At 31.7% G+C, this 27,799-nt stretch overlaps 4 protein-coding genes across 6 annotated transcripts in view; 2 read left to right on the top strand and 2 right to left on the bottom strand.

The window, feature by feature from the left end:
* The window catches only part of LOC143192338 (uncharacterized), a 380,442-nt gene extending 357,763 nt beyond the window's left edge, over positions 1-22,679 (top strand). For 2 of the 3 annotated variants that reach the window (XM_076397614.1, XM_076397613.1), the window contains exons 3-6: positions 16,428-17,170; positions 18,449-18,550; positions 19,300-19,475; positions 22,237-22,679. In XM_076397614.1, coding sequence (XP_076253729.1) covers positions 16,428-17,170; positions 18,449-18,550; positions 19,300-19,475; positions 22,237-22,467 — 1,252 coding nt within the window. In that variant the 3' untranslated portion in view covers positions 22,468-22,679. Of the gene's footprint in view, positions 1-6,227; positions 6,367-16,427; positions 17,171-18,448; positions 18,551-19,299; positions 19,476-22,236 lie in introns of those variants that run through there. The other variant, XM_076397612.1, reaches the window with a different exon arrangement.
* A 1,662-nt stretch (positions 22,680-24,341) lies between these two features.
* LOC143192340 (uncharacterized protein C1orf198 homolog) lies at positions 24,342-25,432 on the bottom strand. The gene is made up of 2 exons (XM_076397616.1): positions 24,942-25,432; positions 24,342-24,888 (listed from the first exon to the last, which is right to left on the bottom strand). Exons 1-2 carry the CDS (start codon positions 25,317-25,319, stop codon positions 24,766-24,768), a joined length of 501 nt encoding a protein of 166 aa, XP_076253731.1. The 5' UTR covers positions 25,320-25,432; the 3' UTR covers positions 24,342-24,765.
* A 312-nt stretch (positions 25,433-25,744) lies between these two features.
* Positions 25,745-27,106, top strand: Ppt2 (Palmitoyl-protein Thioesterase 2). The gene is made up of 5 exons (XM_076397615.1): positions 25,745-26,016; positions 26,073-26,214; positions 26,270-26,377; positions 26,453-26,726; positions 26,785-27,106. Exons 1-5 carry the CDS (start codon positions 25,885-25,887, stop codon positions 26,981-26,983), a joined length of 855 nt encoding a protein of 284 aa, XP_076253730.1. The 5' UTR covers positions 25,745-25,884; the 3' UTR covers positions 26,984-27,106.
* LOC143192341 (transcription initiation factor TFIID subunit 10) lies at positions 26,500-27,679 on the bottom strand. Its single transcript, XM_076397617.1, has 3 exons — positions 27,510-27,679; positions 27,265-27,447; positions 26,500-27,207 (listed from the first exon to the last, which is right to left on the bottom strand). The coding sequence occupies exons 1-3, from the start codon at positions 27,603-27,605 to the stop codon at positions 27,100-27,102; spliced, it is 387 nt and encodes a 128-aa protein (XP_076253732.1). The 5' UTR covers positions 27,606-27,679; the 3' UTR covers positions 26,500-27,099.
* Positions 27,680-27,799: the final 120 nt, after the last annotated feature.

The following is a 27,799-nucleotide window of genomic DNA, read 5'->3' as shown; positions in this document are numbered from 1 at the left end:
TGGATTTTTAGTAAGTTCTGATGGAGTAACAGATAGTTTACAAGGTTCTGCAGAAACTTTAAGGCAGTCTATTGTTTATTTTAATTTGAATTTGATTCTTCAAAATGCCGCGAATGAAAAGTACCAACTTAGGTCACATAACTCTCAATGCTGCAAACCAAATATATATACGAGTAAGTCAAACTGGCGAACAAAGTGAAGCGCATAATTCGCTTTATTGTTGTAATTCTGAAAAATATCCTGTTTTGATTTAAATTTGTAATGAAATGGAATAAAAAATATGAAGGTATGAGACTAGCATACGTCCACAGACTCTACATCTATGGTTAAACTCATATATTACTACATATACACTAATCTATATTATTAATTTTAACTAAATGAAATTTAAAAAACAGTAAACAAATGAATAGAGTGTGTGTTATCAGCCATCAACTCGTTCTTTGTAAATCCAAACACTTGGTAGGCATTTTTCAATAATATAGAATGTAAATTTTACTTAAAAAACAAAAGTCACAATTTAAGTACTGTTAGCATATGTAACAAATATTTAATAAATATTATTAATTATATTTAAATTAAGGATTATCATTTAAGGATAATTTTAACTTCCCACCTTTGGCAGTTTGACAAAAGTTGTTAGCTGTATTAATCACCATATATCAATCAAAAATGTATTTATAAATTTCTTAGTATACAGTTTATTCGATCTGAACGTTTAACCGGGTTTGAGTTTGTTGAGTAAGTTTTTTCTTATAGCTGTTAGTTGACAACAATCACGCGTTATATTAAAAGTGTAATTTAATATCGATAGTAATAATTAGTAAATCTCGATACCGTAACAGGTGGTTTACGTGATTTTACAGATACTTTTCGTGTTAATTTTTATTGTATTGATCTTGCGCCATCTTGATTATGTGACGTTTTAACCATGTGTTGTCCAAAATTTATTATTGGTATATATACGCCACAAGAACGGGCAAAAATAGTGACAATATTTATTGAAAATAATCATTTCATTATTGTCACTCAGCGAAAATTGCGTCAAAATTATCCTAATCGTCCAGTGCCTGACAAAACCACAATTTATCGTTTACTTGCGAATTTTCGCGAACACAGAATCCTCAATTCATGCTGGAAACATCATTGGTCCCTATTTTTTTGAAAATGATCAAGGTGTTGCAGTTACTGTACTGCTAGACGGTATCAAGACATGATTCGAAAGTTTCTTGTGCCTGAAATGGAAGAGCAAAGACTAGAGGACATGTGGTTTCAGCAAGATGGACCATAGCACATACAGTTCGTTTAGCAATTTAATTATTGAATGACGCTTTTTCCACGAAGATTAATTTCGCGAATTTGGCGATTTAGCATGGCCAGCCACATCAAACGATTCAACAATTTAAAGATAATATTCGTCACGAAATTGAAGAAATTCGCAGTCCAGATCCTCAGATGTTACAGGATGTCATGAAAAATGCCTGAAAAAAGCCGAAAGTTGCATAGCGAATCGCGGTCACTATTTAGCCGACATAATATTTCAATCATAACAGAAAAAATGTAAAGACCAAATAAACTTTTTATGAAAACCAAACTTATTTATCTTTTCTTTGAGCAAAGTTATAGGCAATCAAAATGGTAGCGGGACTTTGGCCCCACGCTATACAAGCAAGGCATCAGGCACATGTCAGGCCAGCTAGTACATAATGCTATATATTTTCAAAGACTAAATATTTTTTATATTATACTGAGCAACATATTTAAAATCCATATAAAACTGGTGACCGTAATATCACCTAATTGGACTGACCTGGAAATATCTATCCCGAAAAATTATTTGCGATCTCCCAAAGGCAATGTGATTACTCGATAAAAGCCCAAACAAGAGAATTACGTTAGCCTTCGTGGGACCTAAATGAGGGATGTCATTTTTGTTACAGTGTTCGTATTCTTCCGATAGAAAAACAGCAATTAGTGTTTTGGTGGAAGAGTTCTGAGTTTATATAATACTATTATTTGCTTTTTTATTTAATTAATATAATTATTAATACTATACATTTAAGAACAGCTAAATGTACATATAAATAATAAGGAGACGAAAATAAGTTAATTGTTGCACAAACAAATTGTTAAGAAAGCACTATTCGTCGTTTAAATATCATGCAGTGTTATTGTCAAGTGTGTATTTGTTGTTAAAATCTTTTGTGATATATTAATAAATGTGAAATCTACTTTTAACAACCCAAACATAGAATAATATTTTATTGCTAAGGTTTTTAGCTAAAGAACTAGGAAATCGCATTTTAACATTTAAATTAACTCATGAAATAAAACACGACAGTCAATGAAAAATTTTTAAACTTAACTGGACTATCTATCAAGTATTGTCGTCTGTTGACTTGAAAAATGACCATAAAAAATAGCAATTAGCTCCAGTTTTGGAGATATAAGTGACATTTTGTATGTTTTACAGTCTACAGTTTGTGAAAAATTCATTTTTAGATATTGGTACACCTACTAAATATCAAAGGACAAATAATCTAGCTGTTTAATGGTTACAAATGATGATACAATCGCCGAAATGGTGAATTCCACGTTATTGTGGCAATTGAAGCAAAATATCTTGTTTTGGGTACAATTTTTTAAAAATAGTGCGAACAATATGATGTGAGACTTGGATATGTCATAGACTCTACATCTATGTTTCGAGTCATATTTTACTACATATATACTCAAAAGTATTACTAATATTAACTAAAACAAGTTTTAAAAACTCTAAAAAATGTGTGACAGTGTGGAGGGAGAACTCAGCCAGTCCGATGACTCTGTGTCTGACGAAATCTCATATTCATTCTCACAGGAGTTGACTCATAACGTTCTGGTCACATTCAGGGTAATTCTTAGGCAAGGTAATCACCCTTTTCAAAATTGGAATATTTGTTTGCCAAAAACAATAATAAATAATACATGGATAAACATAAAAGTAAAAACATCCCAAACTTCTCACAATAAAATAATATTACAGTTGTTAATCGAGTTCAGACTCTCCAAGCTATGAACTCCATTAAGACTTTTTGAATGGAGAAATAGTAAAATATGCTATAACATCAAAAAGAACGCTCATTGAAAAGTTAATCCTCCATCTTCAAGAAACTATCCAGTCGTGAAAGGCATGATTCGGGTAGTTAAAGTCGTTTTGTAGCTAAAAAGCATTCATGAATTTGTTTGTTGAGTTTGATGAATTCATCATCAATCAGTGTCTGCTCCTCAAACAATAAAATTCTGTTAGTTTGAATGACTTCAAATATTATCAAGAAGTTTGTAACATCATATTGAACTCGATAAAGGAAACTGAAAGATTCACAATAAGACTTGACGAAATAGTTCACTCCGTATTATAAAGTGTCTGTTATCTAAGAATTATTTTTAAAATTATTGTTTGTTCTGTTCACCAATTTTTCATTCAAGTTGTTCTAGTGTCGGTCCAGGAGACATTGCGGGAAAATTTCATAGGTGACTAGCAAAAAGGAGACCCCTCTGTAAATATTTACGTCAGCTCTGCCTCCCTTCTTATGTAGTGGATAGACCAAGGCAGTTTTCCAATCATCAAGAACCCTTTCAGTTAGTCAAATATAATAATATATTCGTAAATAAAAAAACGCATGCCTTTTTTTATAAATGCATAAACTATTATGTTGAGAAACAATGGTTTGGCTCCATTTCCTTGGCGAATACAGGCTCGATGATTTTTCACCCTTACAGACAGCTTTTAGGGCCATTACAAAAAACCTGAAGAATAATTGCAGTTAATAATCTTCAAGAAAATATAATTTTTATTTAGTTAACTGAAGTTCCTAGTTCCAATGTGGATTTCTAGACAGTAGCATTAGTCCTAGTGTGGATTTCTTCCCAACAATAAAACACCTAATACATTTCTAAGAATCTGGGTATGAAGATCGAGCCATAGTATTAATTAACCTACAAACACACATAAATCAAATACAAATATGGCTGAAAAGAGCGTATAAAAGCCAACGAAACTAAATCCAGTCATATAACTTTTACGCTCCGTAGAAGAATATGTCCACCAGCCTATATCAATTTTTTTTGTTATTTAATTATTACATTATTACTAATCGTTTCTGGCTAACCTACAATTTGTCGTTAAGATAACGTAAATCTAGGTATATAACTAGAAGGACCAATCGGCCCTATCTCAGTCTCTGGTGAAATAATGTTTATGCATGTCACTGCCGTATTTTTTATTATATGCACTTCACTAAACAACACTACATAAGATGGTTTGATTCTTTTGAGTCGGTGTCCTACTCTGGTGGTATCCAAAAGTTACAATACTTCAATATTCTCATGAGAATGGCGTCTTTCCTCATGCCCCCTTGCAATTCTCTTGATTTCTTAACTGACTGTGGGTATCTGAAGGTCTCGATGTAGTTAGTTAGTCCTGTAGTATTTGGGTGCGCCCACAATATTTCTTAGGACTTTTTTCTGAAAAATTTGTATTTTGTTTATGTTGTTCTTTGCAGAACATCCCCATAATTGAACTCCGTATGTTCATATAGGTTTCAGTATTTGCTTATATAATAGCAATTTATTATGTACTGATGAGAAATTTATTATGTACTGAAAATTGTGATTTTCTTCCAATTCACCAATACATTTTCCTACAATTTAATTCCGGTTCTTTTCTTTTCTTCTTTATATGTTCCTTCCAGCGAAGCGTTTTGCATTGAGATTCATTCCGAGATATTTAGCGTTGTTGCTATATGGAATGACAGTATTATTTAATGTTATTGGTCCTTGTACGGTCTGATTGTAGGTGAACTGCACATGCACAGATTTACTTTCGTTGATTTTTATTTTTCAAGCTTGTGTCCAATTCTTTATATTGTCATTTGCCTGTTATAATTTTTGTGTGGCTTCTTCCTTATTTTCTCCGATAGCTATAATCACAGTAACATCAGCAAATGTAGCCATCATAATATTATCCATTTATAGTAAATCACAAGTGTAGAGTAGGTAAAGCCTTGCCCAGTACGCTTCCTCGTGGTACATCTGCTTTAGCTTCTTTTATTGTAGAGTAAGCTTCTTCTTGTTTAACTCTAAATATTCTGGCCGTAATGTACGATTTTAGTAGTTCAGTGTGTTGTTTTGGTAACATTTTCTGTAGTTTATGAACAAGGCCTTCATGCCAAACCTTATCGAAGTCTTGGGCTACATATAAGATTATGGCTGAGCATACTTTTTTACTTTCGTAGGCTTTTTCAATAACATCTATTATTTTGTGGACCTTGTCAAGTCATTAGATATCAAGATATTATTGTATAGATCTATACCCAACCCTATTTGGTCATATGGAATTCAACTATGGATAACTGCTACCAAGTTTAATATAACCATCAGACAACGGCTCCAAAATAAAAAGTTTCGTCGATACTAATGTCGATACCATACTATATTTTAAATGAAGTAATACAAAGCGATATTCTTCTATAACCAATAACAACTGTAATTAGAGTGTCAATGCATCCCAAAGTACTTGCTAATCAGTTATATATGCGAAGTGACGGAGAAGTGCGTAGACTAAAACGTCTAACACCATCCGATCTGATTATTTTACATTTATAGACATTATAATAAGTTTAATTGATTAAAATAGTATTTTATAAAGGAGATCATTTAATGAAATAGTTTTCTACATGCCATGTATATATAATATAAGCGTAAAAAATACGCTTATTGCCCTCTGGGCAGATAAAGAGAAAAAAATTCTGACCATTTATATTACATTTCTTGGTAAAATATTTTAAATGAAAATATAATAGAACAAAATACTTATGTTATATATTTATATAATACTTATGAAACAGATATATCAATCTAGCTGTTAATAATTGCATTCCTTTTACCATTTCATTCTGAACATCGCTTATCGCTCCATTGTTCTCACTATTGATATCAGAACTATTTGCACGCCGTTCTGCGATGCATACGTCATTTTTTCCTCAATAAAAATTAAACCTTGTACCTGCACTAACCCAAACACGTACACCTCGTATCAACCTTGTTCGTTTATTGGAATTTTCGTAGACAATTCACCTCGCATATGTATTAATCAAACTAGTAAGACAAAGACGGAAGATTTCCATGAGGTCTATATTTCAGCAAGTAACTCGGGAATTGAACCAGACCTGCAGAGTCAGCTAGTCAAAAGAAAGAGAGGGCCACGAATGTTGAGTATATAAAGGCTTTTTTTCATAGAGGCCTTCGTTGTAGTTGTCTCTCCCTGGCCAAGATGAGGGCAATGAAATGTGCCCTGGTGATTTTTGTGGGTTTCTACTTCTGCTGGTAAGATTGCCTCAAACTAACTTTTATTAAATATCTAGATTGTCTCCATTAATAACACATATAATCGTTATTAATTGTAATTCTAATTATTTTTTTTGTTATTGAATCTGAATTTAAATACAAATATGAAGCAGATAAATATATATTTGAAAGGAGTTAAACAAGATATGTAGTTCCATCTGACATAAATTATTAGACGTGTAATGAAAATTACGACAGAATTTTCTTGAATCTTTCGTGTCCATTCATATACCTATATCTTATAAGTGTTAAAGTATATGCAATATTCTCGATTATACAGAAACATTCTCCTATAAATTTTTTTTTAGTATTTCGGGAAAATTTTTGGTCAAGTCATCTTGAACTTTGCAAGATTTACAAGCACAAATATACAGAAACTGAGTTTTTATATACAAAAACTTACATCATAATTTAAATGATGATTTTTTTTTAATTTTAGCAATTATTGACGATAAACGCTTTTCATTTAAATATATTCACAAAATGATCAATGGACATCAAATTCGGTCTGAGTAGTGCAGTTTAACGAAATCATATTTTTAAATTTTTAAAATACTAAATTAAAAGATTTCTTCTCCATTTCTTGTCGGCTTCCTAATCGCAGGTGGTTCCATCAAAGCAGTATTATGTGCAAATATCTTATGTATAATCTGCTTCATTCTATTTCTGCCTTTAGTACTATGAGAGATAAAAAAACCTTTGAAAAAACTAAAAAATATGAAAACAAGGACTGGTTGGGTTTATTTGACGAAATTAATTTTAAATTTTTTTTTATAAAGTATCTTAAAAAGGTTAAAATTAAATATAGTTTTTAGAAATAGTTGGATATAGTTTATTATGAGGTACTACATCCACTTTTTTTATTATTTAACTATAACATTGTTACTAGTATGATAACTTAAATCTAGGTATATAACTAGGAGGACCCATCGTCCCTATCTCAGTCTCTGGTGAAATAATGTTATACATGACACTGCTGCATTTTTTATTAAATGTACCTCACTACACAACACCACACAATGTCAGATGATTTGATTCTTTTGAGTCTGTGTCCTGCTCTGGTGGTATCCAAAAGTTACAATGAGAATGGAGTCTTTCCTCATGCCCCTTTTCAGTTCTCTTGATTTCTTGACTGACTGTGGCAATCTGAAGGTCTCGATGTCTGTTAGGTAGTCAGTCCTGCAGTATTTGGATGCGCCCACAATACTTCTCAGGACTTTGTTCTGAAAAATTTGTATACTTTTTATGTTACTCTTTGCAGAATATCTTTATAATTGAACTCCGTAGTACGTCCATATAGGTTTCAGTATTTGCTCATATAGTTGCAATTTATTATGTACTGATAATTGTGATTTTCTTCCAATTAGCCCATACATTTTCCTAGATTTCAATTCCAGTTCTTTTCTTTTCTTCTTTATATGTTTTGCGAAGCTTTGCATCAAGATTCATTCCGTGATATTTAGCGTCGTTGCTATATAGAATGACAGTATTATTTAATGCTATTGGTACTTGTACGGTACGATCTACGATTGTAGGTGAACTGCAGATGCACCGATTTACTTTCGTTAATTTTTATTTTCCAAGCTTATGTACAATTATTTATATTGTCACTTGTAATCGTGACCTATTGTAATTTTCATGTGGCTTCTTCAATATTGTCTCCAACAGCTATAATATCAGTATCATCAGCAAATGCAGCCATCGTAATATTCTCCATTTGTAATGTATCACAAGTGTAGAGTAGATAGAGCATTGGCCCCAGTATACTTCCTTGTAGTATACCTGCTTTAGCTTCTTTTAATGTAGAGTAAGCTTCCTCTTGTTTAACTATAAACAATCTGGCTGTAATGTACGATTTTAGTGGTTCGGTGTGTTGTTTCGGTAACATTTTCTGTAGTTTATAAACAAGGCCTTCATGGCAAACCTTATCGAAGGCTTGTGCTATATCTAAGAATATAGCTGAGCATACTTTTTTTACTTTCGTAGACTTTTTCAATAACACCTGTTATACTAAGGACCTGGTCAATTGTTTAATGCTTGTTAATATACCCAAACTGGTGTGTTGGTATTAATGAAACATAACTAAATGTTCACAAAATTATAAAAACCTAATGGCTATTGATATATAATACTTCCATAACTATGCTTGCTTAGACAAAACATTATTCGTTCATTATTTGTATATTATTTATTTACTTAAAACAATTTCGTGTAAAAAGTAATATAATTTAACGAAAACATGCTAACACTCTATTCTATTATTTTAAAAGCAAAATATTCCCATTATTTATGTAAATAACAACAAAAATCTGACCAAAACATTATCACATCTCCAGTGTGATCACGCTAAATTCCAATTATTTAATTTATTAAGATTTTTACTAAACAAATATGCAATTAATCTTAATTAATTAGTCGAATTAATCAAGCTATTTTTATACGTTTAGATATTTAATCTGATATTTTGGTTAAATGTTTCCCTATAAAAATATTGTTTAACAAGTACCTAGAGTATAATATTGTTCGAAAATATAATCTTCAAGTCACTGTACGGTTCAGTTTGCGAATGGTAACCATTTAAACAAGGCAGCTTTTGTTATTTTATTATATATAACTTAGCTACAAATAAAAACATAAATAATAACTATAAGACAGACTGGCATTATTTTAAAAACCACTCACAGCGGCTTTCAATAGATAAGAGGTACTAAATAACAATGCAAAACTTATCAATACTTTTATGATGATAAAGCGTGGGTTTTTAATGTTGTGTACAGAGTCGGATAATACGTAGCCAACATGAAATTTGGGTAATTATATTAAACGAGCTATTACATTAAAATGAAACAGAATAAACTTGAAACATATTATTTTATTAACGATTAACCATTAGCGATAGATATTTTTTATCTAATATACATTCACTAGAAAACACGTTCACTTTGTTTCACTTGTTGGAAGAAATGTTTAAGATCTCTCTAAAGCATCCAACAGTAATCTGATATGCTTGAAATGCTCCATTATCCTTGGTATATTTTCTCTATTTCTTTAATCTCCTTATAAAATCATTCCCATTTATTTTCACTCAGATCTCTCTAATTTTCCAAAAAGCAACCTACGTGATAATGAAAAATATATACATTTAGAGTCATTAATCAACCTAACAGGTCAATTAAACAGTGCCTGGCCTACCAAAATAAAACATATTTTTTAGCAAAATTAGTTTTTTTATTCAACATAATTCCCTTCAAGGGTGATACACTCATTATAGCGACCCTCCAACTTTTCGATACCATTTTTGTAGTACGATTTGTCCTTTGCTTCAAAATAGGCCTCAGTTTCGGCGATTACCTCTTCATTCGACGAAAATTTCTTCCCAGTGAGCATTCTTTCGAAATCTGACAACAGGAAATAGTCGCTGAAGGCCAATTTACGGATTTTTTCCGTCGTTTTCACTGATTTGTGACACGGTGCATTGTCTTGGTGAAACAGCACTTTCTTTTTATTCAAATGCGGCCGTTTTTCGGGGATTTCGTACTTCAAACGGTCCAATAACGCTATGTAATAGCCGCTGTTGATGGTCCTTCCTTTTTCAAGGTAGTCAATGAAAATTATTCCGTCCTCATCCCAAAATACAGACGCCATAACCTTGCTAGCCGACTATTGCGTTTTCCCACGGTTCAGACAAGGTTCATCGTGTGCAGTTCACTCAAATGACTGTTAATTGGACTTCGGAGTGGAATGATGGAGCCATGTTTCATCCAATGTCATATCGATGCAAAAACTCGGGTTTATTACACTTGCTCATCTTTAAACACAGCTCCGAATCATCAACTCTTCGTTGTTTTTGATCAAAAGTGAAGCTTTCTCATACCCTAATATTCGTGAATGATATGATGTACACGTTGATGTACAGTTGATATCTTTAGAGTGTCTGCTATTTCATTCAATTTCAATTTACGGTCATTCAAAATCATTTTGTAGATTTTTTAAATGTTTTCGTCGGTAACAACCTCTTTTGGACGTCCACTGCATTCACCATATTCGGTGCTCATTTCACCATGTCTACGCTTAGCATACCAATCCTTGATGGTTGAGTTTCCTGGAACAGTGTCCGAAAACTCAGCATCAAGCCAAGTTTTTGCTTCAACTGTATTTTTTTCCTTCAAAAAGCAATATTTTATCAACACGCGAAATTCCTTTTTATCCATTTATTCACAATAACAAAAGTTGTTTCACTCAAAATGCTATAATTCACAAACTAATGATCCGACAGCTGTCAAATGTATACACGCATCTTTTGAGGGTTAGGGCTAACTAAGAAATAAACTGATTTAATTCTAGTAGTTAACCAAAAATTTTTCTATAACCTCCTGTAAAGCAAACCTTTCTTTTTCAAGATCTGCCACGGTCTTGTTGAATTGTTGATGTGCGTTGATACATCTTCCTTCACCTTTGTTTCTGAGAAGCCTGGAAACTTCCTTGACGGCCATTTATTTTTGGTCCAGTAATTTATTATAACTGCAATAATAATCGTATATAATAAAATAAAATCCCTTATTTTTATTATTGGAATCCTTTCTATGGAACCCAAATATATAGAAATCTGTTAACTCAAACAGTTTTTTAATTGCAATGTTATTATTTTTAAAGCTTATGTGGGTGCTATATTTTGAGGTAGTTTTCGGAGCTTCCATCCACGTTTGGTTCTTAGGTCTAATAGTTAATTAACATTAGTTTTGCGAGGACGATGAGTTTTAAGTTTCGGCAGAATCTCATCTGCCATCCTAAGGTCTTGTCGCTTTTTTCTACTTCTCATTACACGAGCTGAATGCAGTTGAGTAGTAAATATACGTATTTTCATAATACAAATTTTTCTTTCATTCTTTCTTTGTTAATATTTAACTCTTAAAGGCTACTGAATTTCCAGAAAACTAATTAACATAATTATTATACATAATTGTTAATAGAAAATGGATTCGTCAACTACATCCATACAGGCAAAAAAAGAATCCAAACAAAAGTGTTTTAAAAGCTGAACATATAACTGAGTATTCATTATTCAGTATACATATATTATCTACTTGTTCAACACAAAAATGTATTGATGCAAGTTATTATTATTTTTACAATGTTATGGCGAAAATTAAGGATAATGGATGGAATAATTAAAACAGTTAAATCGTATGATATACGTCAGAATGGAGAAAACATACCAAAAAGTAGTACTTTAAAAAACAGCAACAAAAAATTAAAACATTAGATATATTTCAAAATTACTGCTGTGCTTTTATTATGGTAATATCGAGGAGTTAAAAGGACAGCTTAAGCATTTATTAACAATATAATAAAACAAGCATGATAATCTCTTATTTATAAAATCACTAGCGACCCGCCCCGGCTTCGCACGGGTGCAATGCTGATACTAAATTAAATACACTACAGAAAAAATATGAACGTTGTATATAAAAACATAGCGGCCCGCTCCGACTTTGCACGGGCATAAAAAATATATGCCTATGTCACTCAGTGAAAACATGATTAAAATCGATCCAGTATTTTTGGTTCTTTCATTACTGCCCTTGGCCTGCACGCATTAAATTTGGAGTAAAACAATTCCTCTTTCCCTATACTTACTATGAAGATTTCCTGCTATCTTTGGAATATCTAAATTCATACAATTTTTATTACATTACACATTTTTAAACGCAAATTTTAAATTTGTAATATCTCCGAAAATATTTGTTTAATTTACATGCTGTAAGGAACCATATTGATCTATATTAATTGCACACTGTATTTAAGGTACTTAATTCGATAAGGATTAATGCCGTATTGCTTAAAATAGCTTCGTAAATAAGCCATTTTCTCACGTAAAAAGTAAACAATAAAAATGGTTAATGTGGGTTATCCCTAAAAGATAAACATATACCATCGCGGACTTTTTTGTAGACCTTTTTATGGTGTACAATACTGTAGTACATTAATTTGATCTAACTCGTAGGGTTAGGCAGCATTTTTGCTAATTGCTAAATAAGCCTAAAAAATAGGTTAATTTACGACATCACGTTAGAAACCTCTAAAATTAGCAATATTGCCTTAGTATATTATGCATGTATTATACATACAAACCTTCCTCTTGAATCACTCTATCTATTGAAAAAAAAAGCATCAAAATCCGTTGCGTAGTTTTTAAGATTTAAGCGCACATAGGGATATAGGGACAGAAAAGGCGACTTTGTTTTATACTATGTAGTGAAGCTCACCTTGTTGGGTTGCAAATTTTATTATATTATTTTATATTAATGTATTTTATTAACATCCTTGTTGAAAAACTTATCTCGGTTAAAGAGCCTTAAGCCAAAATATTAATTATAAGTATCTTGACCAATATACATTTGGTTCAAGTAAATGAACCCTTCAAAATAATTAAGTTTTAAATGAATGGCACTTTTTAAAGGGTAATAAAAACTTTTCATGTAGTATAAATATATGAGACCATTGCCTCATTTAAACACATTTTGGATTTAGAGTGTGGGTAATATGTTTATGATTTCTTCTGTTCTGTATCCTGTAAATAATAATATAAAAAAAAGCAATGATAAGTCACACACATCCTTATTCGTGCTAACTTGGAGTGTTTCTTCCAAGGAAAACTACGTCTGGTTTTTATTTCCGCACATACATTGGATGCACAACGCTTTTGAGATTTTTTTATTTTTTTTTATAACATCTTTATTAGATATACTTAGTACAATCTTAATTTACAATTAATTTATTACTACTTTTCCTATGTACTTGGATTAATTCACAAGCAAGACGAGTGCGAGAAAATACATCAATATGTATTCGTCAGTTATAAAATTATAATAACTTATAGCTATAGTTTACACTAAAGCTATACACTTTGTATAAGTTCGTATGGGTTTTTTCGCTTCATTCTCCTGACATCCTGCGCGCCGTCCAGCAGTTGTATTGCTTCCACGTTAGTATGATTTAGTAATCTTCTTTCGTGTTTCAAGGCGAAATCTTGGATAAATTGGCAAATCCATTTGATTTCCAGGTCATCGTGCAGTTCTTCGTTGGTTACGTAGCGATAGGCATTGGTAATTAATCGAAGAACCTTGTTTTGACAGCGTTGTGTGACTAGTTGATTTGAATTTTTAGTGCATTCCCATATTTGTACTCCATAGGTCCAAATTGGCTTTATAATTGTATTATAGATCAACCTCTTTGATTTTAGATCAAGTTGAGAGTATCTTCCGACTAACCAGTATAGTTGTTTTATTTTGGTTCTAATGTGTTTTGCTTTTTGTCCAACAAACTTTTGAGAATGAAGATACATTAAAATTGAATAATAGTGATTATATTTAAGACACAAGAATGCTGGTCGTACTTTATATCAGACACATAAAAATGGCATCGTAAACAAACTGAAACAAACAATCGCGTTATAGAAATGAACCAATCAAATGCCTTCGTAAGCTAATTCAAATGAACCAGTCAAAAAGTTTCACCTATTTAAGTAAAACCTCCATATTTACTCTATGCACCTACCATATTCTCCAGATATTGCTCCGCTTGACGACCACTGGTTATAATTAATCAATGGCACATGGGTAAAATACGAATCAAACAAGCACGATTTAATTAAAAACATGGATGAATTTTTCGCTCCCCCATTATATACTCAAGCCTAGTGGTTGTGTTTGATAAAATCGAAGAATAACTTTGATCGAAGACGCGGAAGCGGGTGCTGTTTGTCCGGAGAGGGCAATTAAAATAGCCGAACTAAGTACTCAAATATTTGCAGGAACTTTTTCGAGAAGTTCCCCGTCGGTTCTAGTTATTTCGCTTTATAATGGCCGCGGAAGCCGATAAAAATTTATCAAGAAGATAAACTTGGGAAGTTTTCAAATTCATACGAAAACATTTCGGTGTGGTTTTGTTGCGGTTTCGATGGGTTCGACTGTTGTTCTAAACAGATTTTTAATCGTGCAGCCTGTTAAACTTGAAACAACCTGCGAAGATATCTCATGTTCATTTGTTAAATATGACAAAAAATATTGTAAAAATTATTTTTTATTTTTTTAACTTAATTATTAGCTTTGTTTCCGACTAAACTATGGCCTACCCACTAAAAGAGTCAATGTACGTCATCAAAATGTATGACTTCAGCAGGTCGCATTATCTTAAAATTCTAGTTTACAAGGATGACTAATGATTTGGAGAATTTTATGGACATTTGGCAACAGTGTACCAATCGAATTATATCACTACAATTATAATCTAATGCAGTTACGTGTTCCGTTCATTAGTTGTATTAGACAGCACTCTGTCTCTTTTTAAATAAGGTAAAATGAGAAGGAAAGATCCGAATCGAATTTAAAAAGAATTTCGCATTTTTACAAACTGAAATTGACAGTACATTTGACGTCATCTATGACATGCATGGACTGTTTAATTGCAAGGAGTATATAATTGAATTCTATGAAAACCCGTCAGTGCTTACTTAATATTCTGTAGTAATAATGGTCACATTGCGGTTTTCTCATAAATACACTTCACTGATGCTAAATCAAATGGGTTAATCATTTTAACGCTTTGTTTTAATGTGCCCCTTCCAACGAAGATTTGATACCAAGGTACTTAGCCAACCAAGGCGTTGTTCTATATGGGTGGGATTGGACAATATTTTAATTATTTGTAATTCAAATACCTAATTCTAATCACTACATAGTATAAAACAAAGTCGCCTTTTCTGTCCCTATATCCCTATGTGCGCTTAAATCTTTAAAACTACGCAACAGATTTTGATGCGGTTTTTTTCAATAGATAGAGTGATTCAAGAGGAAGGTTTATATGTATAATACATGCATAATATACTAAGGCAACATTGCTAATTTTAGAGGTTTCTAACGTGATGTCGTAAATTAACCTATTTTTTTAGGCTTATTTAGCAATTAGCAAAAACGCTGCCTAACCCTACGAGTTAGATCAAATTAATGTACTACAGTATTGTACACCATAAAAAGGTCTACAAAAAAGTCCGCGATGGTATATGTTTATCTTTTAGGGATAACCCACATTAACCATTTTTATTGTTTACTTTTTACGTGAGAAAATGGCTTATTTACGAAGCTATTTTAAGCAATACGGCATTAATCCTTATCGAATTAAGTACCTTAAATACAGTGTGCAATTAATATAGATCAATATGGTTCCTTACAGCATGTAAATTAAACAAATATTTTCGGAGATATTACAAATTTAAAATTTGCGTTTAAAAATGTGTAATGTAATAAAAATTGTATGAATTTAGATATTCCAAAGATAGCAGGAAATCTTCATAGTAAGTATAGGGAAAGAGGAATTGTTTTACTCCAAATTTAATGCGTGCAGGCCAAGGGCAGTAATGAAAGAACCAAAAATACTGGATCGATTTTAATCATGTTTTCACTGAGTGACATAGGCATATATTTTTTATGCCCGTGCAAAGTCGGAGCGGGCCGCTATGTTTTTATATACAACGTTCATATTTTTTCTGTAGTGTATTTAATTTAGTATCAGCATTGCACCCGTGCGAAGCTGGGGCGGGTCGCTAGTATAAATATATATTAATATTTGCAAATCAATTACCTCTAAATATTTACTTTGTAAATGATATTTCAAATACCTGACGTTAATTGCGAATATTGTTTACTGCATCACAACTAAAAACAAAATGCATTGGTTGCCAGACAGTATCACAATAGGACACGAAACACAATAGTTGTTATTGTAAAAATTTGTCTACAGCACTGTTAAAAAATCAACCTACCGTTGTGGCCTTCATTGTTACCATTATTAATAATATTAATGGCAGATATTGATAGTATTTGAAACCCTCCGAACTATAGAATCTCCTAACTTAATATCAGAATATGAAAATTTTACTAATACTCTTAATACTATTCCCGTAATTGCTTTAACTGAAACCTGTACTTCTTTATTATAATTTACTTTTCAGCAGAATTTAATATATACTAACGTTATTTCAGTGAGTCATCAGCAACACACAACTGTACTGACATCGCTGCTAATGACACCGAACACCACCATCAATCCCGCAGTATCGAGGACACCATAATTCCAACCCAAAACTCATCAGGTCAACAAAAAAGAAGCTTCGACATTGGAAACGTTACCCAAGTCTTCAAGGAAAATTTCAAGTCGCTAAATAGCAAAATATTTGGGAAACGAGAAGGCTGTACAGGATGTAAATCATCAGATAGCCCAAACGTAGCTGTCGATCCTGACCAGATCGTAGCAGATATCCCCAAAAAGTCATGCTGTTCGAATTCTTCATCTAAACCACCACCCGAAGAACTCGAGGAAGTTAACGATAACTTTTCACCGATAAAAGAGAAGAGGACAATGCGGCTGATCATCGGACCCGGAGAAAACACGGTTTTTCACAACACAGCCAATGCGTCATCGATCAGGAATTTCCTAAATAAGACTCGAGACAAGGAGATGTTAGAGCAAATACAACCTCAGGTCTTGAAGGAATACATTCGAGCAAAACGGGAAGACAACGGTCGGAATGCTGGCAACGATAGCTTGAACAGAACGCAATTGTTTTTTATCGGAGAGAACAATGGGACGGAAATTGACAGGAATAACATCAAAGAAATGTCACAAAAATGTAAGGAAAGAATGAGGCGCGTCTTTTTCAACAACAATAAATCACAAAGTGGCTTTATTCGTCTGTTTGATTGTCTTTCTGTTATTAAAATCGCAGGTAAGTGATTCATTCAACTTCAATATTTATAATAATCTTAAAGACTGAAAAGTCCCCGTAATTTATTACTACCGTTCTGTTGTACTTGTATTAATATGCAAGCAAGACAATTTAAAATTAAACTAAACTACTTAACCAGTCAATTGAATAGTCCCCAGCCGGACACAGAGATGGCGCTACTAGAATTAAATCCATACGTTTTTTAGTTAGCCACAACCCTCAAAAGATGCGTGTATAAATCGCGTGTTTTGCATATTGCGTTTTGAAGGAAAAAAAATAGAGTTGAAGCAAAAACTTGGCTTGAACTGCCCTAGGAAAATCAACCAACAAGGATTGTTATGCTAAGTTTGAACGTTGTGAAATGAGCACCGAAAATGGTGAACGTAGTGGACGCCCAAAAGAGGTTGTTACCGACGAAAACATTTAAAAAATCCACAAAATGATTTTGAATGACCGTAAATTGAAACAGAATGAAATAGCAGACACTTCAAAGATATCAACTGAACGTGTACATCATATCATTCACGAATATTTGGGTATGAAAAAGCTCTGTGCAAAGTAGGTGCCGCGCGAGCTCACTTTTGACCAAAAACAACGAGGAGCTGATGATTTGGAGCAGTGTTTGTAGATGATCAAGCGTAATAATCCCGAATTTTGGCTCTGTCATTTTACTCCGAATCGACAGTCATTTGAGTGGACTGCATACGATGAACCCGCTCCAAGTCGGCGGAATAATATTCATTGACTACCTTGAAAAGGAAGGATCATCAACAGCAACTATTACATAGCGTTATTGGATCGTTTGAACGACGAAATAGCCGAAAAACGGCCGCATTTAAAAGAAAAGAAAGTGCTGCTTTGCCAAGACAATGCATCGTGTCAAAAATCCATTAATTGGGCTTCAAATTGCTTCCTCATCTACCGTATTTTCCAGATCTGGCCTCAGCGACTATTGCCTGTTCTCAGATCTCAAAAGAATTCTGACTGGGAAGAAATTTTGGTCGAATGAAGAGGTGATGGTCAAAACTGAGGCCTATTTTGAAGCAAAGGACAAATCGTACTACAAAAATGCTATCGAAAAGTTGGAGGGTTGCTATAATTAGTGTATCACCCTTGAAGGGAATTATGTTGAATAAAAAAACTGATTTTGCTAAAAAAATATGTTTAACTATGGTAGGCCGGGGACTTCTAAATTGACCTGTTACTTTATGATTTCAAAAAATATAATTTTGAATAAATAGCCGCGTTTTTTTACTTAATTCACATTCTATGTTTTAGGTAAACCAAAAGGTCCCACCAAATCAATTAAACTGTCAGCTGAAGTAGTACCAGAGATAAGCGGTCATGAAAAGCAGATAATAACGAAACATTCCATAATAGGTGAGAATTCCATAATAGATAATTTTTCAATTTTTATATTTCCTATTATTTTTATTTATTTTTATTTTAAACCAACAATTTGTCAATTATTTTTTTAATATATTTTTGCGAACAAAAGCAAAGCAATTAGATATTTTATACCACGAAAGCCCTGACTGCACAAGCACTCTGAAATATTTATATTTTTCAAACATCGCGGACTGAATATATAAAATAGAACTATTAAAAAGCAAAGTACCAATATTGTGAAGCAGAAATATAATATATTGTATATTTTTTTAATGAATAAAATCGCATAGTAACTCAATTTCCCAGAACCCAACCATATCCAAAAAAAAAAGTTTTATAGTAATATCTAATCATTAATTAATCATTTCATTAATATTGTTTATTTGTTTATTTCATTAATAAACTAATGAAACTTAAATTATTAACACAAAAAAAAACGTTTTAACGTATCTACTATATATATTATATACACATGTATTCTATATTCTATTCTATACATACAACTTATTATATTATATATATATATATATATATATATATATATATATATATATATATATATATATATATATATATATATATTAACCGACTTCAAAAAAGGAGGTTCTATGCTCGACTGTATATTTTTAATACTTTTCAGGGAATAAGAGTTATTATAATAATTAATATACAATCTTATAACGAAAATATAAAAGGCCACCCCCGAAATTCGAATTTCACGAATTTCTTTTTTTTTTAAGATATAACTGCAATCTATCCTTACAACGAAACGAAAGTAAAACATCTAAAGGATGATAAGCTAATGGTTCCTCCTGAAAGTGACAATGGTGTGCATGAAGCTGATGATATCTTAGAAGCTAAACTCAAAGCAAATCAAGCGCTTCGCCTTTTTTTAATGAAACTGAAGCTACCTGAGGTAAGTGCACATTATCCAATTGTAATACGTTCAGGTGCAAGAAAATAATTTTAGTTGTTGAAGCATAAATACCGTGATAATATTGCATACATGAATAACTTTTTTTATAACATCTTTATTAGAGACGCTTAGTACAATCTTAATTATTATTATTATTACAATTAATTTATTACTACTTTTCCTATGTGCTTGGATTAATTAGCAAGCAAGACGAGTACGAGAAAATACATCAGTATGTATTCCTCAATTATAAAATTATAATTATTTATTAATTATTAACTTATAGCTATAGTTTACACTAATAATACACACTAAATGTTGACACAAGTTCGTATGGTATTGTTCGTTTCAATCTCCTGACATCCTGTGCGCTGTCCAGCAGTTGTATTGCTTCCACGTTAGAATGATTTAGTAATCTTCTTTCGTGTTTCAAGGCGAAATCCTGCGCAACTTCGCAAATCCATTTGATTTCCAGGTCATCGTACAGTTCTTCATTGGTTACATAGCGATAGGCATTAGTAATCAATCGAAGAACCTTGTTTTGACAGCGCTGTATGACTAACTGATTTGAATATTTAGTGCAACCCCATATTTGCACCCCATAGGTCCAAATTGCCTTTATAATTGTATTATAGATCAACCTATTTGATTTTAGATCAAGTTGGGAGTATCTTCCGACTAACCAGTATAGTTGTTTTATTTTGGTTCTAATGTGTTTTGCTTTTTGTCTAACGTGATGCATACATGAATAAATATTGATGAATCGATTTTTTATATCTTCGTTGAATCCTCAACTTTATAGAACGAGATTACTTGTCTAAGCTTAGAAACAAACAGATCAAGATTTCCTTAACATTTTGGCTACTCGTGCTATAATGCCACTAACAATTGTTAGCTAAACTACCAATGCCAGAGGAAACGCCTCTTGCATTATTTCCTTTTCTCGAATAACCAAACATCACATCATCTCTTCTTAACATTTTCTCCGAGCAGCTCTTTTGTTTCATATTTTCTTACACATCTCTTCTCAAGTTTTCAAAATAGTGCTCTAATCATTCATCAAGTACCATCAAAATATTTCTCACAGGGACTGAATGTTTCATTAAATTATTTACGAGAAATATATGCATAGAATAGGTTACGAAATAAATTATTTTCCTATTTATCTAATAATTACTGTAACAATATAACAGGTCAATTAAAGAGACCCCGGCCTAAATAAATCCATATGTTTTTTAATTATCCCTAACCCTCAAAAGATGCTTGTATAAATTTGACAGCTGTCGGATCACTAGTTTGTGAATTATAGCATTTTGAGTGAAGCAACTTTTGTTATTGTGAAATAAATGAATAAAAAGGAATTTCGCGTGTTGATAAAATATTGCTTTTGGAAGGGAAAAAATACAGTTCAAGCAAAAACTTGGCTTGATGCCGAGTTTCCGGACACTGCCTCAGGAAAAGCAACCATCAAGGATTGGTATGCTAAGTTTAGACGTGGTGAAATGAGCACCAAAGTCGGTAAACGCAGTGGACGCCCAAAAGTGGTTGTTACCGACGAAAAAATTTTAAAAATCCACAAAATGATTTTGAATGACTGTAAATTGAAACTGATTGAAATAGCAGACACTCTAAAGATATCAAGTGAACGTGTACATCATATCATTCACGAATATTTGGGTACGAGATAGCTCTGTGCAAAGTGGGTGCCGCGCGAGCTCACTTTTAACACAAAAAATAAAAATTGATCATTCAGAACAGTGTTTGAAGATGATCAAGAGTAATAAACCCGAGTTTTTGCGTCGATATGTGACAATGGATGAAACATGGCTCCATCATTTCACTCTGATGTCCAATCGACAGTCACCCGAGTTGACTGCACACGATGAACCCGCTCCAAAGCGTGGGAAAACGCAACAGTCCGCTGGCAAGGTTATTGCGTCTGTATTTTGGGATGCGCATGAAATAATTTTCATTGACTACATTAAAAAAGGAAAGACCATCAACAGTAACTATTGCATAGCGTTATTGGACCATTTGAAGGACGGAATCGCCGAAAAACGGCCGCATTTGAAGAAAAATAAAGTGCTGCTTGACCAATACAATGCAACGTGTCACAAGTCAGTGAAAACGATGTCAAAAATCCATGAATTAGGCTTCTAACTGCTTCCTCATCCACCGCATTCTCCAGATCTGGCCCCCAGCAACTATTTCCTGTTCTCAGATCTCAAAAGAATGCTCACTGAGAAGAAATTTTCATCGAATGAAGAGGTGATCACCGAAACTGGGGCCTGTTTTGAAGCAAAAGACAAATCGTACAACCAAAATGATATCAAAAATTTGGATGATCGCTAAAATCAATGTATCACCCTTGAAAGGAATTTTAGAACAGGATACAAAATAAATTATTTTCTATTTTTGTCTATTTAATAATTATTATAACAATATATCAAAACAAAGTCATCCAAAGAACATTTGCAACAAACCGTAACTTAGTTTAAATGCTATGACAACAGGCCACAAATAACAAGATGGTTGTGGAATATTTAAAATTGTTTTAAAAACAAGGCTTATCTATTTTTAATAAAAAAAAGTACAGCAAAACTGGCAAAAAAAGTCGCATCTGACACCTGTTGAAGACATAACCTGAAAACATTGTATGGATTTTTTTGTACATTGATATCATTTTTTAAGTATGATCGAGCTAGATGTTTATAAACAATTTATATTGACTTAAAATATATTATTTGTTGCTCTGTTGCAGAAAATTATTGAAGATGATGAAGAGAATTTTGTTGATGGAATCGGTATTTTCTATTACACTATAAGAACCATAAAGGCAATCTATTATAGCGACTCTTTCTATTTGGAGATGGCAAGTTACTTGTTGGCAGTCGCCGCCTTCTTGTTGCTGCTGTTGTACTTGCTGCTTTGGCTGGGGAGAATGAACCTTATCCCTTCAACAATTGTGACCTACAGAGCCACCAGGAGATAAATTCCTATATCTTACGCATGACATAACATTCTTGATGATGATACAGCATGGAAATGGACATGATTTGTATGTTTAATATACTCCTATTTTTATCTCATTCTTATTAGTAGCATTAGTACTTACAGAGTTTATAATGATGATATAATGATGACATGGCATGTAAATGGTATATGTTAACGTTTAATATTGAATATATAATTTGTTAAGCAGCAGCAATGTTTGTTTTTTATTTACAATATCCTGAAATTATCGTTTTCAAATGGTAAAGAAAAAACAATAATAAACAATATAAGTATGTTTACTGGTTCTATACACTGTCAAAATTCTTGTGTGATCTAGTCAAATGTCAGATATAACCGAAATTATAATCTTCATAACAATTAACGCTACTCTGGTAACAGAAACCTTTTTTTCCCAATTTCTAATGCAATTATTAATAAAATTCTTTGGTTATTAATTAAACACTAGGGTACAAAAAATTGAAGAATCATCGCCCAAAAGTACCAGTGTTAAAATTGATTATTTATGTAAATCTGCTAACAAAGTTGTCTTTCTTAAAAAAAAATAGTAACCTTCATCAAAAATAAATAAAACAAAAGTGCATACATAAAGCACAATGAGTATAATAACCCCCCCCCCCTCAAACAAATGAGAGTAAACTTTTAAATCCATAAAAATTATAGTATCAACAAAAATATATTTAACATTAAGAAATCGACCTTTGGATAAGTCAAATTCAGTCAATTCAAATACTGGAAGTAAAATATTTAAAACCTAATATCATACGCAATTTCCTTTGTATCATCTTCATGGAAATGTCACTGAAGGAGAAAACCGAATCTAAGAAAAACATCAGCTTCTGAAATGTCTACAAATTCACAATTCCACCATACTTGTAAATGTCAAAAACTTGGATGCCAAACCTACAAAACTTCTGGCCTCATATCTCAAAAATTGAATCTTATATTGTTTACACGTACGAAAATTAAGCATAATAAAGTATATAATATCTAAAAATATTTACGACAACATATAGAGGAAGGTTTATTTCTCAACTGAAAATAAACCCTGGAATACAAAACTTTATGTCAACGAATATTAAGATTGATCACAAATTCGTTAATTAAATTTTGGTTCCTGATGCATGCTATTCATAATTTTGCGGATAAATACGACCCGAGAAACGTTGATAGCAAAATAAGGCAAATATAAATATATACGAACATTGTTTTTAATATTAGCACTGAAAAATATTCCATACCGCCCGTTTGCTTCTTGTACGAACTAAATGAACTAACAATATCTCTTGGCACCAGTTGCGAATGAATAATTACTACTGCAGGAATGCAGATGTTTCGTGGACCCGACGATATCCGTATCAAAATTAACTTTTAAATTAAAATACAGGAAACAATATCAGACAAAGAAGAGTTAAACATTATTTCAGTCAAAATTTTATTAAGCCCATTAAATAACACTGAAAAATATCAATGTCAAAATGTCAGATATTAATTATGTCAAAAATATTTTTGACATAATTAACAAAACATAAACCTTTAAGCAGTGAGTATAGTATAGTATATGATCATAGAGTATAGTTTCTCTGTAGTCATGATTTAGTTACAAATAACAAAGGTAATTCACTTAATTTTCCTTTACCCTATATGCACTTCCAGAAGACAAATTAAATGGTAATCCAGTATTCCTTCTAAATAATAGATTTTTCTGTAGATGTCTCCACTAGAAATAATTAACATTGTTACCTTTTAAATTTGTTGAATTTTTATTAGTTACCGATTTAGTTGATCTTAAAACAAAGATATTAATCAAAGATATGGGATATATCATCAATTAATTAAAAAATATAAAAGCTGTAGTTGATTCACCATTTATTACAATTAACCAGAGTTTAGTATTGCTAATTAAGCAACACATTTACAAGCTAGCTATTTATATTAATCTAATTCTCTAACCTGTTTAAAATAAAAAATTAGTCAACAAAAATTTTGTACATGTTTAAATAAAAATATATACTTTAATCAATAGTTTTAACAAAAAAAAACTATAACTAATGATAAAAATGTATTAAAATTTCATATATATTAAAAAACATATTTATATAAATCAAAAATTATCTGCCTGATATTATCTGAAAATGTTTGATGAGAAATTAAAATTATAATTCGGTATAACATTCAGTCTTGAAGAACAAAGGTTTGTTGCTACTGGCTCTATTTTTATTGTATTCCTTATAATTACATAGAAAAATGTACTTTTTCTAAATAAATTAAAAAAATATTACCAATTATCAAGAAAATCTAAACCAGTCTTTGGTAGTTTAAAATCTTGAGTGACCTGAGTTGATGTATGTGATATGTCTTCTAAATCTAAATCTTGAGCATAATGTGATATGGGTCTTGGCTAAAATATACATCATATTAGTATATAAATTAATTATAATATTACCAACTTACCTTGGGAGGAGGTGGAGCTGCTGATTTCTTTTTAGTCACATTAGACTTTTTCACAGGCTTAGTTTCAGTGAAAATAGCCAGGTTTTTTTGGCTTCTTGTGCGAAAACTAAATGGAGCAGAATGTTCATCTCTAAAAGAGTCATCCAACACTATATCTAAGTCATATTCATCTTGAACTTTAGAACTTTGAGCATGGTACTTAACTAATATTTCAGGCTTAATAATACTTTCATTCAAAATTTGATCTTTTTCCTCTTCTGAGAGATTAGTCCACAAATCCTCATAAGCTTCTTTGGTATCTTGCAAATCAGAATAAATTCGTGAAGCCATAGGGTTCAAGTCCTTAAAATACTGTTCGGCCACTTTTTCTAACGCCATTTTTCTATATTGTAACGTCAAATGAGGACAATATCTTTGGTAACGGGAACTCACATCTGACTAATTTATACATATCAACAAACTTCATCCGAAAGGGATGTGACATATTTATTAAATAATTGCTTGATGAGAGACATCTATAGAACAAGCTAGGAAACAGCTTAAATTTTAAAAAAGTACCAAAATTAACATTTATTAATAAATTGAAATAATTCAACTAATTATTTCACATTACTATGAAAATTAAATTTGAGTTAATATTAGTTATTTTGTAAATGCAGAATTTCCAGAATATTGTTGTAACACAGATTATGGATAAAATATGATGCAGTGAAGTTAGGCTTTAATATAATTTATTGAAAATAGAATAACAAATAATAAACAACACTCAATGCAAGTGTGTGAAATCTTTCTGTGGTGGGAAACAAAGAATTGTCGATATTCTTTTGTAGACTGCTAATCTTATCAGCTTCCATATGATAACAAAAATTTAGCAGCAAAAATCAGCGTGTAGTTATAAAAATTAGTTTCTGTGATTTTTATAAAAGCACTATATAGCCTCAAAATGATGTACAAAATATTAGTATTTATTAGTGCCTGTGTAAGTTTTGCATTAACTTACAAACCAGTGGTACTTTTACATGGGATATTGACGGGTTCACAAACTATGGAAATTATAAAGAATAGAATAGAAGAAGTATGCATATTATTTCACAAGTTATTGTTTATGTTTATATGTACATAATTTTGTAGAAACATCCAGGAACTATTATATATAATATAGATCGATTTGAGGGATGGTCTAGCTTAGATAATATGTGGTATCAAGTCAGTCAGTTAAGTGAGAATCTGAACAATATTACCAGCATACACCCATCTGGTGTCCATTTATTAGGTAACAAATTTAACCCGTTCTACAGTATTAATTTTTCTTATTCATTGTATTTTAGGTTACTCTCAAGGTGCTCTTTTAGCAAGAACAATGTTACAAGCAAATATTAATCATAGTGTTCACAATTTCATATCTCTGAGTGGGCCTCAGGCTGGCCAATATGGAAGTATGTACATACTTCTAAATAAGTAGATTAAAATACCACAAGACACAATGCCAATAATTATTAATGCTTTTTTAGCACAATTTTTACACTTATATTTCCCTGGGCTTGCTTTAGAAACAGCATTTGAACTATTTTATTCTAGAGTGGGGCAACATACATCAGTTGGAAATTATTGGAATGATCCGTATCATAACAAATTATATCTAAAATATTCCAACTATTTACCATATGTTAACAACGAGATATTGTCGAATAAAAGTGATGAATTTAAAGCCGCTTTATTAAAGTTGAAAAACATGGTCTTGATTGGAGGGCCTGATGATAATGTAATAACTCCATGGCAATCAAGGTAAAATCTTAGCAGACAACTGAAAAATTAACATTTAATACTACTTTAATTCTTTCAGCCAATTTGGATTTTTTGATAGCAACGGAACTGTAATTAATATGATGCAAAGAGATATATATACAGAAGATAAAATTGGACTAAAGACACTGTATGAAAAGAAGAAATTAAAAGTAGTTACTGTCCCTGGTATAAATCATTTTCAGTGGCATTTGAATGTTTCAATTGTAGATAATTATATACTACCATATTTGGATTAAATTAATTAGTTAAAAACATATTTTGTGTGATGGGCTGATAGAATGTTACCAAAGTACTCTTTTTTTAAATTATATTTTTATTCAAATTTATAATCTACTCTAATAATAAAATTAACTTAAACATAATAATGGGGTTTCTTTATAACAATGCCAAATTCTGCCAAAGCTGGTGTTAAATCTTCCATTGTAAGGCAGTATCTTTTATCCTTTATACCTTTTGAACTCTAAAAATAAACAGTCAATAAAAAACATCGAAAATATCTGAACGAAGACAAACTTACCTTGGTATTTCCACCATGACTGTTGGATGTATTAGTTGATCGCATTTTACAATGTTGTAAAGCATCATTAGCAATATCTGATATAAACTTTTGAGCCGCAATTGAAACCAATCTTAGTAGCCTTGGATCTTTTGGTTCAAAGCCCGAAGATCTTAAATAATAAGCTGTAACAGCGTCTGGTATCTGAAATACATTTAGAACGTAAACATAAGAAATGTACTCAAAAAAAATGTTTAAAAACTTACAGTAGGATTAAAATCTTCTAATTGCAGTAAAAAGTCACTTAAAGGTTGTCCCAGAGTAACAGGAGGGATATCTTCTTCCATTTTATCGTTCTGCATCTTGAATTTCTCTTTGTACTGAGTGCACCTAAACCTAACTTCCGCTACACCGCTCTAAAGAAAACTGAACGGGATTGTCAAAATGTCAAAATAATTGACATTTATAATACATAGCTGTATGTTCGGTTGTATAACTTTGACTGAAAAATGCCATTTAATCAAGTTATAATCATCATTTATATAATACAATATGA

The sequence above is a fragment of the Rhynchophorus ferrugineus genome, unplaced genomic scaffold (genome assembly GCF_030347505.1).
Source record: "Rhynchophorus ferrugineus isolate W39M unplaced genomic scaffold, kcgeb_rfMv2 rfM3, whole genome shotgun sequence".
In the NCBI taxonomy this organism is placed as follows: Eukaryota; Metazoa; Arthropoda; class Insecta; order Coleoptera; family Curculionidae; genus Rhynchophorus; species Rhynchophorus ferrugineus.
This window is presented reverse-complemented; position numbering and strand designations above follow the sequence as displayed.

Coding starts and splice junctions, on each gene's coding strand:
- LOC143192340 (XM_076397616.1), bottom strand. CDS start 25,319: ATGGCGTTAGAAAAAGTGGCCGAACAGTATTTTAAGGACTTGAACCCT. Junction 24,889..24,941: donor CAGCTCCACCTCCTCCCAAG/GTAAGTTGGTAA, acceptor TGTATATTTTAG/CCAAGACCCATATCACATTA.
- Ppt2 (XM_076397615.1), top strand. CDS start 25,885: ATGATGTACAAAATATTAGTATTTATTAGTGCCTGTGTAAGTTTTGCA. Junction 26,017..26,072: donor TAAAGAATAGAATAGAAGAA/GTATGCATATTA, acceptor ATAATTTTGTAG/AAACATCCAGGAACTATTAT. Junction 26,378..26,452: donor TCAGGCTGGCCAATATGGAA/GTATGTACATAC, acceptor ATGCTTTTTTAG/CACAATTTTTACACTTATAT.
- LOC143192341 (XM_076397617.1), bottom strand. CDS start 27,605: ATGCAGAACGATAAAATGGAAGAAGATATCCCTCCTGTTACTCTGGGA. Junction 27,448..27,509: donor TAGAAGATTTTAATCCTACT/GTAAGTTTTTAA, acceptor AATGTATTTCAG/ATACCAGACGCTGTTACAGC. Junction 27,208..27,264: donor GTCATGGTGGAAATACCAAG/GTAAGTTTGTCT, acceptor GTTTATTTTTAG/AGTTCAAAAGGTATAAAGGA.